Source organism: Paramisgurnus dabryanus, chromosome 12, assembly GCF_030506205.2.
Source record: "Paramisgurnus dabryanus chromosome 12, PD_genome_1.1, whole genome shotgun sequence".
NCBI classification, from domain to species: domain Eukaryota; kingdom Metazoa; phylum Chordata; class Actinopteri; order Cypriniformes; family Cobitidae; genus Paramisgurnus; species Paramisgurnus dabryanus.
In genome coordinates this window covers 10,689,008-10,706,489 of record NC_133348.1, presented here as the reverse complement: position 1 = coordinate 10,706,489, position 17,482 = coordinate 10,689,008, and the positions used below count along the sequence as shown (strand labels likewise).

At 36.5% G+C, this 17,482-nt stretch overlaps 1 protein-coding gene and 1 long non-coding RNA gene across 3 annotated transcripts in view; one reads left to right on the top strand and one right to left on the bottom strand.

Annotated features, from left to right (window-relative positions):
* Nucleotides 1-17,482, top strand: part of disp1 (dispatched homolog 1 (Drosophila)) — a 58,921-nt gene that overhangs the window by 31,327 nt on the left and 10,112 nt on the right. For both annotated transcript variants that reach the window (XM_065256508.1, XM_065256509.1), the window contains exon 2: nucleotides 1,218-1,742. In XM_065256508.1, coding sequence (XP_065112580.1) covers nucleotides 1,261-1,742 — 482 coding nt within the window. In that variant the 5' untranslated portion in view covers nucleotides 1,218-1,260. The remainder of the gene's footprint in view (nucleotides 1-1,217; nucleotides 1,743-17,482) is intronic.
* LOC135738446 (uncharacterized) lies at nucleotides 7,256-11,453 on the bottom strand. The gene is made up of 2 exons (XR_010528702.1): nucleotides 9,630-11,453; nucleotides 7,256-8,107 (listed from the first exon to the last, which is right to left on the bottom strand). It is a non-coding gene; the product is annotated as an uncharacterized lncRNA (long non-coding RNA).

The following is a 17,482-nucleotide window of genomic DNA, read 5'->3' as shown; positions in this document are numbered from 1 at the left end:
CTCATTTATCTGGTTAATGCAGTCGGGTTTTTTTAAGTTACGGTAAAATATCCAATGAAACATTTAATATTGCACAGACACCTCACGTCATTCCTCTTGAATAATTTCCTGGCTATGGGGGCTGAAATTCAAGCTCACCGTGAAACGTAGGCTCCTCTACTGTCTGTCTAATGTGTTTCAACCTGTTCCTCTCAATCAGACAAATCCCCTGAAATCGCCTTTGTTCGGAGGGCCACTGTTCCACTAGATTTAGAAATCGCTAAACGTTTTGCATTCAGCACTGGCTTCATTTTTTAGATTTGGTTTTACTAGTAGTTGAAAATATCTGCATTTTTTTTATATATAGCAATTCATATTATTACACATTATAGAGCTGTAAGAGATGTATGCCTCTGGTGAAGTCACAAAACTTTCATTTCAACTTTATTTTATACAAATTCATGTTTAATAGCAACACTACACCCTTTCTCTTAAAGGGGACATATGATGCAAATCAGACTTTTTCCATGTTTAAGTGCTATATTGGGTCCCCAGTGCTTCTATCATCCTAGAAAATGTGAAAAAGATCAACCCAGTAACTTAATTTTGGTAAACCATTCTCTGCAAGCCTGTGAAATCTAGCTCATTGAAATCTGGCTCCCCTTGTGATGTCAGAAGGGGATAATACCGCCTCCTTAATCTGCACTGTCCAACCACGTTTTTGCTCACACCTACAAAGTGGCAATTTTAACATGTTATAATGAATTATCTGTATGGTATTTTGAGCTAAAACTTCACGTACGTGCTCTGTGGACACCAAAGATTTATTTGATGTCTTGTAAAATGTCCCCTATAAAGTGAATATTTAGTATTCACAACAGTATTTGTGGCAAAAGAGCAACGATTCTCCAAAATTTTTTATAATCCCTTGCATTCAATATATTGAATAATTTAATGTAAAAAGATGCTTTAATCCAGTTTTAATTTAAATAAATCTGAATTGAATTGTGTAGTTACATGCTCTTTTCTCAGTGTTGTATGGAAAAAGTTTGCACAGCTGTTGAACAACATGAGGGTAAATATTCAGTCATGTTCATTTTTGGGTGAACCATTTGGTATCTGAATCCAGTTCGACAGTTTTAGTTTCGTCTCATGTTGTTTAGTTGTTGGTATGTGCGGCAGCTGTTTGCGTTGGATTACCGTGCATGAATAACTGTGATTTGTGTGTGTGTTTGCAGAGTGAAACCCAGCGCAGCGTGCGGTCCGCGGGCAGGAAGGACCATGGCCCTCAGCGAGGGGTTAGCTGACCTTGGGCCCCTCAGCAATGGTGGATCCACAACAGTTGTCAGCAACAGAAGTCATCCTGCCGCAGACCCGGATCAGGACCAGGGATTGTCGCCATCCAAAAGAGAACCCAAACAGCCTGCCGAACAAACACAGCTAGGAAATGATGTGCTGAGAATGAATGGCGCTGCTCGTCCATCTTCGTCTGGTTCTGCCTCCTCATCCTCATCACATGGGACAGATTCACAGAGGTTGGCTGTGCTCTTGCCCAATACCCTGTCACCTCCGTGTGTCTGCTGCTCTCGGCACCAGCCAGTGTGCTGTAGCGGGGACCAGCACGGTTGCACCCTCTTTCCAAACGGCATGCCCTCCGTGGCGGTTCATGTGGGCTCTTGCAGTGTGCAGGGTGTCCCTTGTTTCTGTATGCAGCACCAATGGCAGGAGCATCTTCAAAACCAGCCCAACATGGCCACATTGAGGTGAGCATTTGTAATCCTTCTCATTAAATTCTTTTTTGTAAAATGTACGTGGGTCACAGCGTACGAAAAGATGGAAAGATAAAAAGTGATGAGTTTATTTACTGCTGTATTGACTGTCTGGGTTTTTCTTCAAAAGAAAGACTTTTACTTTATCTGAAGCCAGAGATGAAATGAAACCTTATGAGGTTTTTTATCCAGACAGAAGTATGTCAGATATCTGTTTGATCTATAGATCTCAGATTCTGCTGGTTTAAGTTGACAATAATGTGCAAAGACATGACCACTAACCTCTTGGAACGTTTTGGTCAGCCTTTGAGCTGAAAGATGTTCACCTGTCAAAATTTCTTATAGTTTCTGGGCAGATTTTTGCTTTCAAGAGGTTGAGCCAGTCATCGTTGATTTAGATTAGTGGAGATTCATTAATTGTATAAAGGAAAACACCACAGTTTTTCAATATTTTACTATGTTCTTACCTCAACTGCGACAAATTAATACATACCTGAGCCTGTCGATCTTCTCACAAGCAATGATCGATGATGTAGCTGTCAGGGGTCGCGTCATGTTTAACTCATTCTGTCATGCTTCATTCACCTGCATCCCCCTACCCTTCCTTCCTAAATTCTTCAGGTGCTCCATAACCAGGTGTCATGTGATAAAGCAACAAGCCAAGCATCTCTTTCAGATTACTCTAAGTTTTCGCAACACTGGAAAGCATAACAGGAAATGTATTTATTTTATTAAATGTTCTTTCTTTGTTGCTTCATGCAAAATCAAATTTCTGCCCCCCATAGCTGTAGATTTCACATCTAATATGTTCTGATCTCTTGCTGTGATTTTGTCGCTGTCCACACCATACAGAAACCTGGCACAGGAAAATGTGTTGCAAAACGTTTGGCGCTAGAAACGTTTCTGTTAGTAAAAGTCCTGCTAGTGAAGTTCACTTAACATCAAGCAGTTTGATACAGATGTCCAGATGTTTGAACTTTAAAGAATCATGTGGAGCATCGTCTTTGATGGACCATTCTGAAGTTACTGTATTTAAGATCTGTGCGTGTGTGTGACAGCTGCAAGTCATAACTGGCCAAGTACTCGTCTTTATTTCAACCTGTCACTTTAGGAAGGTTTTATGTGTTATCATTGACAACAACTGTTTAGCTGGTGACACTCCATGTCCTGAGCTTGAACTATCTTCTAAAGGGCTCATTATAGTTGTGCGTAGGGCTTGATGGCGTAGGGTACGCGTTGGTTGGCCAGTGAACCCACAAAGAAGAAGTTTGTTGTGTATGATTTGAGGAGACTAGCGGTGATGGAGGTAAATCGACAGCGACTTTTGTTGCAGATTGAGGTAAATTACTCCATAACTTGGCCCATCTTTGTTCTCACCATTGCAAGCAGAAATGCTAATGAAGAAATGTTTATTTTTACCTAACGGGAGGGGTTCTAGTAGGCCGTTCACAGCGCTTGTGGTCTGCGTAAAACGGATGTGTTGTTAAAATTTTGGCGAGGTGCGGGTTAGGCTACGCAGAGCTAAGCACAGCCTACGCCGTAGGACCTACGCACGACTATAAATTACACTTTAGTTTTATTCTAGTAACTTTCTAATCTCATTGTGACCTCAGTTGTTGGGTTTTGAAGATTCCACCTGCAGTGGATCAGAACAATTTACTTTACAAACCCCCTCATCTATTTAATGATCTGTCATTTTATTTAGCTGAACATTAGTCATTGCACTTTACAGTCGGACAAAATTGTGTCCCAAGCAGTTGCACCTGTATTTGCTCAGCAGTCCTGACTCTGTTATTGGGAATAGTCACAGGGGTTTTAAAAGATCATGTACAATTTTTAGCAAGCAGAACTTAACGGTCTGAAATTACATGGTGGTGGTGATGGGTTGAATTGGTTGATAATCTGTTGTGCCCTTGATCTTTCTCCATTGATTTTGATTTAATTATACAGTTTATTGTAAGTTGATTTGGACACTTAAAGATTCAATTCATAACTTTGTCGGTTTAAAAAAATGATTTATGCAAGTACATAAACGATCCTTACCCCTTACCATGATTCGCACTGGTGAGCTTATATTAAAGCTTTGTTTATACTTAAGGGGGTCGCTCACCGGACCCACAGCTCAGCGCCGCACAGCACTGTGTCGATTCGCGTCTAGGACAACTCTGAGGTATCGTACACCGGAAGTGCACATTAAATAGCGCGAGCTTAGTCAGATAGCGTCTACTTCAAAATGCTAATTATAAAACGGGCAGTTCTGGTTCTTCATTCTGATTGGTTGAAACGCGTTCTAAGCCGTGATAAAATACACCGGTAACCTCACGGTTCAGACCACATTACATAAGTATCACTGCGCCACTGTTGCTGCGTACTGATTTATGAAAATAAACACCACAGTCTATAATCATATTTTTAATTTGTCTACAATTGCACAATTAATGGCGATATCCAGATAAATGTCAATAAATATTGTTGAGTCATCTCGTCGATAAAGAGAAAACGTTGTCTAAGGAGTTTATAAGTCAAGTTCATACGTCCGCTATTATCCACTAGATGGCGATCTTACCCAACTTAAACACTGACGCATTCACTCAACACTGAAAACACAACGTGTAAGTTTTGATGGCTCAATCTGATCTCTTACAAAAGTTATTCACAAATATGGAATTATCTCCGCTTTTAGCTAAAAAATTGAGAGGTGATAAGAGAACAATGAAGGTAGGATGAGTGAACGTTTTTTTGTTTGTTTTTGTTTGAAAGCGGATGGTCTGTTCTTTCATTTGATATTTTATGTTTATTTAAAGAAGATAATTTTTCTGCAAGGCATTAAACTAAAACTGGGTGGCAACTTAAAAAAAAAACGCTGACGGGGAAAGAGTTCAGCATGCTTCCAAGCATATTTGATCATCACTTCAACAGTTGCACGATATAAATGTTAATGTATAAATTAGATGAATGGTGATTTATAAAATAAACACCACAGTCTTAAATCATATTTTCATTGTGTCTTTGCTGCATCTCTGTTGGTTGGAACTGTTGGACTCTGTTTCAGTCACACTTGATTCTGAGGAACTACTTTGTTTGGCGGAAGAGTAATATTTGTACTAATATAATTACAACTTATTTGTGTTTTATTTTATAAAATCCCGCTAACGTTATGCATATGAAGTAACCGTTTTATAAACGCAATAAACCCCTCGAAGCGTTGGGTTACCAGTGCATTTTATAACAGCTAAGGGGGTTTTAGGCACTCCGCTTCGCGTCGTGCCTAACAACGCCCCTTAGCTGTTATAAAATGCACTGGTAACCCACTGCTTCTCGGGGTTTATTGCTTTATTATACGTTAGCAGCCAATGTTAATCGTTAATGATTTGAAACAAATAGGATGTTATTTAATGTTAAACTATATGAGTGGCGCGACAAGGATTTGAACAACTTCCTGAGTCAAAGCTGGGTGCTGAAATGGGCGTTGAAATCTCAAGGTTTGTATTGTATTTCTCATCCAATGGTACTTTTAATACAAGTCAATAATTCTGAATCATATGTAAAAGAATTCATGTTTTAAATGGCATAGTTTCCATACTTTGTTTTGCATGGATACGTCACAGGCTTGCCTGCTTGGACAAAATTGCCTCGAGGTCAGTCATTTTCAGGTGTGGAGCAGTGCGCTCATTTACAGAAATTGCTGTGCATATTTCCACACGGAATGTGGTCGCACCCATTGCGCATGACTGCTTACTCTGCGTTGATGTCAATTTGCCGAGCGCACCATCACGGTCAAGCGGACACTTGGAGTATTAACAAGGCTTACATATTTATGAGTTGATCTATCAGGTTGGGTTTTGCAGGAGTTCCCATAGACTTATGTTAACCCCCCAATATGCAATGTGTAACAGAGTCTTACGGTACATTCACACGGGGCGTAAGCGTTAACGCTTAACGGAAGGCTTGTCTGAAGCGTGGCCAACAGCCAATTACTGTGGCCGCAACACAAGCTCCGGTCTTCCATAAACGTAATTGGCTGGCTCTGCCTAGGTTATTTGCATAAGGTGATATGATTGGCTGACGCACGCGTTGCCGCTTGAAAAGTTGAGAAATGTTCAACTTCTGCCGCGAGCAACGGCACTGACGCTGCGCCGGGATCCACAATTCAGTTCGCCAACACTTGACGTCACCCATTAAAAGTAAATGGGAAGCGGCAACGCTTACGCCCCGTGTGAATGCGCCGTTATTCTCATGTTTTGATTGATGAATGTTTTCTCTTGTCAGTCCCATAATTCCTGTCTTCTCTTCAAACTAAAGTTGTGGTATAATGGTTAGGTTTAAGAAGAGAGAATGAATGAATGGGTTTTGTGTTTAAGGCGAGGTTAAAGACGCATCTATCTTAGCCGTGTACTAGCATGAGGGCATGAATAAGAGGTTTAAGACGCCGTTGATGAATCCCGACTTTTCGTCTGTAGCTCAGTCCAGAGAGCGTAATGAACCTGTAGATGCCCAGTGAAGATCAAAGCCCAACTGATCTCATAAACCACGATCAAAGACTCGAGCGAGCAAGACCCAGTCATAACCCCAAATTAGACCAGTGTCTAGCTTTCTTACCCGCGTTTACTAAACAGACTGAAGACTCCAGGAGGGCTACAGCTGGAATGGATCATCTAGAACTGTCTTTATATAAGCTAAAGAAATGGGTGCAGTTACTGTTTTAAGTGACTTAACTTTTTACCTGAAAACAATTCATGCTTTATGTGTGAATCATACTGTCAGGATTTGTGCGATCATATTCATCATATATAGATTCTGTAGTAACAAATGCTTATGGACAGCTATAGATCCTTTCTGATGTTAAACGCTGTTTGCTGAGGATACATCTGGATGTCTTACACAAACAGATCTGTGCACTGCCCTGGGGTGTGTGCTGCACCGCTAAAATGAGTTTGGCCCATGTCTAGACATGCTTGATTTCAAAGACCAGTCACGGTTGCTATTCACACACACTTCAAGAGTTGAAATAATTCTTAAGACTTGTGGCCGTACGCCAGTAATTTCGACTGGTAATTTCTCAAGTTTCCTGCGTAAGCGTTATTTAAATCCAGTAATGATCAGAGGTGGAAAGAGTACTGAAAATTTGTACTCAAGTACAAGTACAAGTAGTTGCTAAAAAAATACTCAATTACAAGTAAAAGTACTGGTGTTAAAAATGTACTTAAGTAAAAGTACAAAGTACCCCTCTTAAAAACTACTCAAGTACAAATTACTTTTTAGCCGGTGATATTTATTGAATAAATATTAAATCCATTGAATGAAATCAGAGATATGAATGGATTAAAAACAGGCAATTTGTGTTTTATACGAATAAACACATAGTACAGGAATTTTGTCTGTTTAAAGAATGTTAAATGATTTTAACAGCAGCTATATTATTTCATATTGTTTCTTCATATAATTTTTATCAAGTTATAAAAATGGTCTAATGTTATTATTATTAATGAATTATGATACAATATAAATAAGCTTGTTGGGTTATTTTATTTAAAAACAGATTTTTTTACATTAACTCATTCCCCGCCAGCCATTTTTCGAAAAGTTGCCCGCCAGCATTTTTTATGATTTTCACAAAAGTTTTACAAAATGCCTTCCAGGAAATTTTTCTTCTAAAAATATATAGATCAAATGAAAGAACAGACCCTCTACTTTCAAACAAACAATAAAAAAAGTGAAAAACCGTTCCATCCTATTTTTTCCCTGCTTATAAACTCTTAAATATTGGTGTTATTCTTTACAAATACACATTTTTTTTAGCAAAAAGCTGAAACAATTGCATTTTTGTGAAGGAATTTAGTTAGAGATCAGATTCAGAACGAATATCAAACATAAAATTAGTAAATAACGTTTTGGCTTCAGTTTATCCATAAATTGGGTAAGTCCGCTATCTAGTGGACAATCGCGGTATTGCACATTAACATAAATTCTTCAGAAACACGTTTTATGCAAATGTTTTTTTTCTTAATTGACAAGATAACTCGTCAATGGCGGGGAAAAGAGTTAAAAAATATTATTGGACAAGAAAGCTTTCCAAAAGTACACTACAATATTTCAAAAGTTATCAGCATTTATGATTTAGCACTGACATATGTGTAATTTAGACAGGCTGTCAGTGCAGTTACACTGCTACGCCAGTGGGACGCGGCAACAGACTAATTTGATAAAAGAGTCCTTATTAGACTGTTTATTATTATAAGCTTAAAACACTGATTCAATATGAATAATACAATGTTGACAATGACATGAAATTTAACTTTGAGCGCCATTTTACAATGTTAAATCTTTTTTTACGGTCTACGTGCTCGTCACCTAGGTAACTGAAAGGGCGTGTTGCAGGTTAACCACCACTGTTGATTAATGGGTACATAAATCACTCAAGATATGTATATCATTTTTAAAATGTCTCAAAAAAGGTCTTAAAGACCCTTTTTTTTAATGTTTTTGGTATTAACGGTTTTTTTAAGCAATTCGGCGATGACGTCACGTTGGGTAGAAGTAGATGAAAGCCTCAGCCAGAGCCATAGAAATAGATGAGACATTTATTGCCGTTTTATTAATACTTACGTTTATAATATGGAAATCATATATACATAATAGGAAATATATAATGTGGTATACTGCAAAGTTACCCTGCTAATTATTATTATGATATATGTGGAGATAAATAAAACTTTGCAAATCTGCTGATTCAATCCATTCATGTCCTGACCACCAGGCTAGAGAGTTTTAAACATCCTTAATCCACACTTACTAGTCTATCATATAATATCTAAAATATATTTTTATGTGAAATAAAAGGAAGTTTTGTTATATTGTTTATGTGATCATAACGAATCACACGATCATTTTACACAGAATCAGCGGTCAGCAGCTGCAGCGGGCTTGAATCCAACCGCATACTGCAATAAACAGGCGTTCGGCGGCTTTTTACATCAAAGGATGACAGGCTAGAAACCAATCACTGATCCCCGTATTTTTATAAATCCTGGACATGATTGGACCGGCCGAACGGGTTGAGCACTTTTATATTTGTTGAGCAGAGAGGCTGCATAGTTTGACCAGCGGGCTGCGGGAACCGGCCGCACATCAGACCGACAGACGGTGTTGCTAATATAACTCCCAATGTATAACTATTATCAGACCGGCCAACCGGGAAAGTCCCGCCTCTCCCGACTGAAACTCCGCTACTGGCTGTAGGGAAATGTGTGTGTTTTGATCGGTGTTCGAGGCTCTTACCTCGCGACCAGATGTGACGACGTGACGCCTCACTCAGCTTCCAGGATTTGAGTCATGCTGCCTGAATTCGTTTGTGCTGAAGATCGCATACACCCATTTCAGCAGGATTATGGTCCCCCTCAAACCAGCATGCACGAGTATGTTAATTGTTTGTTTACTTTCTACACGAAGTTATGCTAAGGCTATCTGGCTTTCTGCCTATCTCTCTATACTAGCCCATCTATCTGTCTGTCTGTCTGTCTATCTATCTATCTGTCTGTCTGTCTATCTATCTATCTGTCGTTCTGTCTATCTAGTCTATCTATCTAGTCTATCTATATCTATGTATTTATCTATAATTTGCATTGATATAATCTGAATATTGTACTTTACTCATCTCTCTAGTCACTCTCAATGCTCTTAAGGCAAATTCTCTCCCCAACGTGACGTCATGCAGTGCGTTGAGGGGGAAAGGAGAATCCTTGCAAACCGCTGTACTTTTTCGTTTTTTATTCCGTTTTATGATAACCAACAACATAAAATACAATGGATAACAATTTAAATGTTTATTATCAACAAGCAAATTGCCCAAATTCGTGGAAAAATTTTACCTGCAAAACGCACTTGAAGCTCATGTTTTAGGTATGTGACAAAAAATATAAATACATATATAATTATAACCATATGATAGATAATAAAAAGAACTTTAACATGGTTTTTAAATTATTAAAATCGGATAATTATTAAGAAAGTTATGGAATTTTTTTAACTCGAAAATTAGGGGGCATTTTTGTACCCAATTAAAACGATAAAACTATGAAAAACGTCCGCTTGACCAAACACTTTAAAATATCATAACTTTCTCATTTCTTGGTCTATTTGCATAATTCAAACACCACATTGTATGTAATTAAAAGCCCAAGATTAAGATGACATCTTTTTAAAAGATATATATATAAATGTTATTATTCTTGATTAACCACTAATTAATGAAACCGAGAGCATCAATCCACGCATATCTTTCCATATGAAATCAAAGCCCTCTCAAATAAAAGCTGTATTTTTATATATTAAAGAAACATTTCATTGTTTCTTTAATATTTCTTAATTGAATAATAATGCTGGCGAGCAATTTAAATGGTCAGATATTATTAATACATTAATTGATGATTATGTTATTTATCATTAATAATAATTCAATAAATGCATGCATGTTGCATGCATGTATTTATTTATATGTTTGACAAAATTATGCCAATAATGTAATCTAGAGATTCTAATGCTTCGTTCTGTATGATTACTTTAAAAAATAATGCACGGATCAATGAAAACGGAGAATTTTTGGAAGCCAAAATGATTGAATGGGCGATTCTGCTTTTGACAACACGTCACTTGCGGATCTTAAAAAAGCACATGCGAATGTTACAATCAATCCCAAACTTCACCTAATTCAAGTTAAATGTATATTCTATCAAAAGAATTTGGTTTGAAACAAAAAAATACTCCCCTTCATAGAGGATTTCAATGCCAAACACGAGAGAAATTTTGCTTCGCTTATAACTTTCTTCTTACAACAGCAATCTTGGAAATTCGAACGTGAGAATCAACGTGAGGAAGTAATTTATGTCACTAGTATATGGGCTTTAGAGGTATTCACAAAGCAAAGATATGACAGATTTCCTAAGTCAACAACGCGTCTGGCGTTGAATACCTGCTGGGAACACAGCCGTGGGAACAAAGCGCTCGTGCGTATTACGTCATTTTGTCACATAACTACATGTTTCAAGTGATGTTTTCTGGCAAATTATCGTGAGGTCTACCCAACATTAAAAACGAAAACGATCAAATAAACATGGTTATAAGTCTTCTTACCATAATGTGCTTTTTGAGATTAGAGGCTGAAGTATTGTAAGCCGAAATCACTGCAGATGGCAAACAAAGTTTGCATTACATTTACACGCTGTCTCCTTTCCTTCCTCTGTTTGAACAACTCCCAGGTGCAGCCATGGGCACTCATCATCCGGTATTTCTTCTGAATTTTTAATTAATTCAGCGTCCATAACGCCAAAGTTCTTTGACATTAAAACACTAAATACAACGTCACAGTGAAGGACGCACGAGGATCGATTGAATAGCTCTCCAGAGACCGGGCTTTTTTCCGGTTCAAATACAAGGGTTTTTATTGGCCCGCCCACGATCAATTATTTCTATTGGATATCCAAATGCTGTCAAAGATTTGAATATTAATTTGATTCAAATTCTACAAGTACTTAGTAACGAATGTGATTTTCAAAGTAGCGAAGTACATTACTGACCTTAATTTGTACTTAAGTACAAGGGAAATTACAGACTTAAAAATGTACTCATAAAAGTACAAGTACACGAAAAAACTACTTAATTACAGTAACGTGAGTAGTTGTAATTCGTTACTTCCACCTCTGGTAATGATAAATTGTATGGTTGTTAAAGTACCCACGTAATGTGGTTTTAACACAAGCTCTCAAATCAACATCACACATGCAAGAGTAAATTTGGGAGATTCCAGTTTAGGTGATATTGCTTTTATACAACTTATCAACGGATGTCTGTGGGAGTGAGGATGAGAGAGATTTTGCAAGTGGTGCTGCACGATATTGGATGGCTGACATTGCAATATTTTGATATGAAACATGCAGGATAACTTTGCCAAATGACTTTAATATATTTTATTTATAACTGTTTATTCTAGAATGATAAAGTGTATATCTGTGAATCTTCTCTTGCCTCCTAAATCAACTATGATTCATAAGGTAACAATTCGGTCTGCATCTTGTCCTCTAATATCAGTAAATTTTACGTGTGTGTGTGTGTGTGTGTGTGTGTGTGTGTGTGTATATATATATATAAGTAAATGTGGTGGCAAAACCAGACGCGCATTGTGCCACATCTTTAACTCTTTACATGCCAATGAAGAGTTTTTACGGCAATTCATATTTTTCGCTATTATTCACTAGGTGGTGCTCTTACCAAACTTATGAAACACTGAAGTATCCACTGATTCAAAAACTTTAAATATTCACAATGATTAAATAATCGTCTCATCATAAAATGATTGACCACATTGCAATGATTTCATATCACCGCAATGATTGCATATCTCTCTAAAAACACGAGGGGGAGCTCCAGTGCCGAATCAGATGGCACTCCTTGACTGACAGAGTAACGTGATACAATGCAAAGCCATTTGATACAATGGAAAAACAGCATTTAAAGAAAAGCAGTATGAATGATAAGCAGTATGAATTGCCAGGTAAAACATACATTTCCAAAACAGCAATTCCAAATTTAGGAAAGTGAAATATGCTATTCTCAAAAATCTGTAAGGAATTGATTTTTTTGCAGCCACTACAGACATGTGGTCCAATACTAATATGACTTTAGTAGGATTGGCTACTATTTAAGGCCGGTTCTATAGTCAGTTTATTTTTATTGCATTTTTATTTTTCAGACATTTTATTGTGTTTATTTCTTATGAAGAATTTTCAGTTTTTGAAAGATATCTTCATTAAATAATTACTTTTAATTATGTGTCATGTGTATTAATATTTACTGACAGGTAAACCTTGCAAAAGATTTAATTTAAATAAACCCAAATTATATCATGAACAAACTAAAAAAAACTATGAGAATTAAACGTCAAAGCCCTTAAACAGGCAATTAATAATCGTCACAAATTACATGACAATTAACTGTCAGCCAAATTACATAATTGTGGCAGCGCTAACTCTGTGTATGTTTTGATCATTCATTTGTTCTGAATCTGATCTGTTTACAAAAATGCAATTATATAAATTTTTGAAGAAACCTACCCATTTTTGAGAGGTGATAAAAAGAGAACAAATGAATATAGGATGAAATCATAAAATCATAAAACATTTTGGTGCCTGCTGGCAACTATTTTCTATATACACACACTGGCAATGCTCCACTGTGACTCTTAATTTTAAAATAAATACAATTAATAGTAATTTAATTATATAAATATTTACGTCTAAAAGACAACTGTTTTTAATTTTTTCGAAATAAGTGTTTTTAAAAAATAATGATGAAGCAATAAAAGTACTATATTTAAAAATAAAGTAATCTTACACAAATTTGTTTAACTGCAAAATCTTTCCTGTTTTTTTGCATAAATGCAGAATGTTTTCATGTCGGCATGTTATGAAGTGAATTGCATTGTAGTGAAATCCATTGCAATGTATTAAATGATTATATTTCACAGCTCTAATGAAATGCATTTTCATAGAAAATATAAAATTTTGTTTTAACTTGTGCCTTGCATTTGTTAGGGATGCACCGATACCACTTTTTTGGAATATGAGTACGAGTACTTGCATTTCAGTACTTGCCGATACCGAGTACTTAATAAAAAAACATGATTTAAATTTACAGGTAACCGCTTTAGTCATATAATTTAACAAAAAAACAAAGGACTAGTTTTCCAGTTTGTTGTAAACTCTGCCTCTTTGGACAACACAATGCATTAACCCCTTACACGCCGCTCAAACATAGACATTTCTCAGACCGTGGTATCGATTTCAGTATTGGTATCGGTGCATCCCTAGCATTTGTCATACACTAGTGATGCCCTGTGGGTCAGGTTGGGCCAGGTTACAAAATTGTCACTTTATTTGTGGGTCGGGTCATAAAAACAAAACAAAACAAAAAATGTATGTTGTGTGCAATTCACTATAGCCTATGATAAATATCTGGGAATATATATTTTTATATTTTATTAGGTTCTTTGAGGTTAAAATACTTAGGCCTTTAACCTTTAGCCTCATGTCACAAAAGCGCCAAGCAGCTCACACTGCCAGCCACAACAACAAAACAAACAGAGAAATTAAAGTGAAGATAAAATATGAGGTACGGGAGAAATTGACATTGTAATTAATGAATAGAGGCAAACACTGCTTTGTAAATGTTGAAAATGTTTATCATTATCCTGTTATTACTATGAACACACTGGTTTCTATGGTTCATGTTTATGCCAGTTTACAGGTGATGTAATCTAATGGCTGTTTCCAAGCAGTTTTATGCTGAAATTAAGCTTGTTTTCATTTACATTATAATGCCTAGTATGTCGATTTAATGATCGCAGGTGCAGGGTGTGTTGTAAAAAGTAGATACAGTCGAGCGGGATAGGGCAAATAATTTCATAAAAGCGGGACCCGCGTGTTGGAAAAAAACTCGACCGTGCATCACTATCGTACACCTCTGTGGTGGTTAGTTGAGAAAAATAGTTGCATTTATCAGTTTGTCATGTGTATGCATGTACAGTTATAAACTCTGATTTAAAAACAGATAAATTATGTCATATCAGACAGATGAGAAACAGTAGCAGTGTGTAATACTTCGTCTATTTCTATTAATTTAAGCAAATATTTTGCAGATTTTGTAAAACTAATTGGAAAAGCGTAATGTGTAAATGTTAGTGGAAACATGTTAAATAAGGTCAGACCTCTAGCTTCTGTGTTTTCCCAGGAACTGCAATGTATCTTAGTTTTTCAAAGCACGCAGTCCTCTACATTCCTGAGTTTAGCTGAAGGTTATACTGTTGAATACTTGCACCAGGAGGCCAGTAGATAATGAAGACATTTCTTGGACAGCTTGTAACCGGCCACAGTGTTGAAATCTAGCTTTCATGCCTGGAATCCATATATCCATGTCTGTCAAGCCAAAGAATGTGAAGATATCAGTAGTTGAGCCCTGACCTCAGAGCCCATATGGATTAAACCTTGAGCAGATGCATGTGTGCACATCACTCAAAGATTCATGTCGGTGCATTTGGGTTTTCAAAATTCATACCATTTTAAATGATCTGTTCATTAAAATTGAACTAAAATAAATGAAGAGTTTGGTTCCAAAACGCAATATACATTTTGACAAATTTCGGTGTGACAAGATGAAAACCACTATTTTCTGTTACAAACTTTCACATAGCATCTTTAGGTTATAAAAACATAAAAAATTCAAATCCATAACTTGATTTTCAAAGATTTATTATAAAAACGAATTTTCTTCTCCCACAAAATGCAATAAATCCATGACACGTTTTTTCTTCAAAATGCTATAAATCTATTCAATCAATGTATAAATGTGCATTCATCTTTGCCATTATATATTCATTTAGTTGAACAGTTGTACACACTGATTAAAAATATAAACATTAATGCCATTAATCACAACACTTACTTTGTTATATTAATGACACTGTCATTGCTGCGGTTATACTTGACGTCGTCGCTTAACATTTTTCACAGAGATCAGCTGTAAAATATTTTGGTCCTGCTCGATTTTCGTTGACTTTGAGTAAAATAATGGAAAGTTTTTCATAAGATCCCCTTGGGTCAATGTGTTAGCATGACAGAAACGTGATGCTGTTGGGAGAACAAGCACCCGTCTCCGAGTTCCTCTCGTGTAAATTATTAGATGTTGATGGCTTACATTTCTTTCCCGTCACAGAAAACCATCACAGGTTTATCAATGCCATCAAAGTAGTATTTTGTTTTTGTTTGTTTGTTGATCACGAAGTACAACAGGCCGCCATTGTTTGTTTACATTGCGTGGAATGGTGCGCTGTAATTTGTGGAGCGGATTTATTGCATTCTGCAGAAAAGGGGATGTGGCATTTATTGCGTTTTGGAAAAAAAGGGAGAAAAGATGACAGAATAACACGGCGAATATTGGATTTTGCATAAAATTAAGAATTTACTTTTAAATACTGACCTGATATAATACTGATTTTGGCAGTAACTCATTTTTTTCAAAAATGTCATTTTATTGCGTTTTGGAACCAAACTCTTCAAATATTGAAAACATAATTGTTCAATTTAGAGAATCTGTAAATATGAAGTCATTCGGGGTACGTTTTACTCTAAAATAAACAACATAAAATGTAAATTTTGCTTAAATACAAAGCTTCTTTTAGGAACGTTTGATTTTTGGCGTCACTTAAAAGTGTATTGTGCCTATTCATTTTATTAAAATCAAATATGGTATTTTTTCAAAAAATGTCACATTGCAGAAATATAACAGGCTTTTAAAGGGGAAAGTTTTGTTTCTTGTGATTTTGGGGTGAAATATATACATATAAGCTCCCTTCCAAATGTTAATTTACTTATTCCTAATTAGTTTTCTAGCGGCATTAGAATGAGGATGTATGTATATTAACTGGCATGGCATATATTTGCAATGAGTTTATAGGTTCCAAGCCCTTGCACAAGTCACAACCGAGTTTGTCTGAAAATCTTACGGGTGCACAACAACACTTTACGATTCAAATTCTAATGCAATTTTGCGAGTATTTTGAAAATATGAGTCAGAGAAAAAGATTATTTGTGTTTTTACATAGAAGACAAAAAAACGATAGTTTGGTTAAAGTGCAGGCGTAGATGAGCTTTGCCCTTACAAAAAAATGATGGTTTTACTACAGTGATAAAAACACTCATGTTCTATAGCACACATAATTGTGAGTAATATGTATTATTTTTCTCTATTTAATGTATATTTTAAACAGACGGTAAAAAATAGATGGACGACCCCCGTTCGCTCTCTTTCATTGGTGAAAAGTAAAGCCGCCAGTGTCCTGATACGGCGCTGACATCTTGGGTCTTAAAGTCTGCGCAGTAGTGATTTCGGGACCAGTCCTGCGCAGTAGTGAGCAGGAAGTAAAGCTGCAAAATCAAGGCCCCGCCCTCGCTCTCGCAGAATGCACACAATCACAGCTGTCAATCATGACGTCACACCACCATTTTATAGCATTATATAACTAACTAAAAACAAACTTATTTTAAAAACAAACACTTAGATTTACATTAGCGTGATAAAAACTACATTTTAAGACAGAAACTAGCTTCGGATAAAAGATAATTAAAGTGTAATTAAATTGTTTCGTTGGTCTCAAGTCCCTTTGAATAACATGGGGAATGCAGGGTTTATGACCTATACTGGGACCAGTCACTGGGGGGAGGGCGATCGAGACGTTTTGGCTTCCCTTTTCAGGGCTTTTATTTTTTTGTTACAGTTCACTTTTATTTTGAAGGGCTTTAGTTTGTAGGCTCAGCACACCCGAAAAAGCAAGCTTTTACTGGCGTTGTGAGGATACTTAACGAATGTGTAATGCCCAATGCAACTTTTATAAATGTGCTCTTGCAAGTTATTAGGAAAGTATATGTATATCTGCAGTAGGCTATAATAAATTTCAGCCCATTATGTGTTCTGTGGTTTGCCACCTCCTGATTGGTTGACTTCAGACAGATTGCAGAGTTTTAGACATGTTTAAAAATGTTAAGGAGCTTGGCTTGGACCGCTATTTTTTTACATTATGGAAGGTGTTTCCTGATCTTAGGTCACCAAACAGGCAAAAATTGTAGTGTACACCTGGCCTTAACTTTCTTGCATCTGTTTTAATGTAGAATCTTTGGAAAGCTATTATA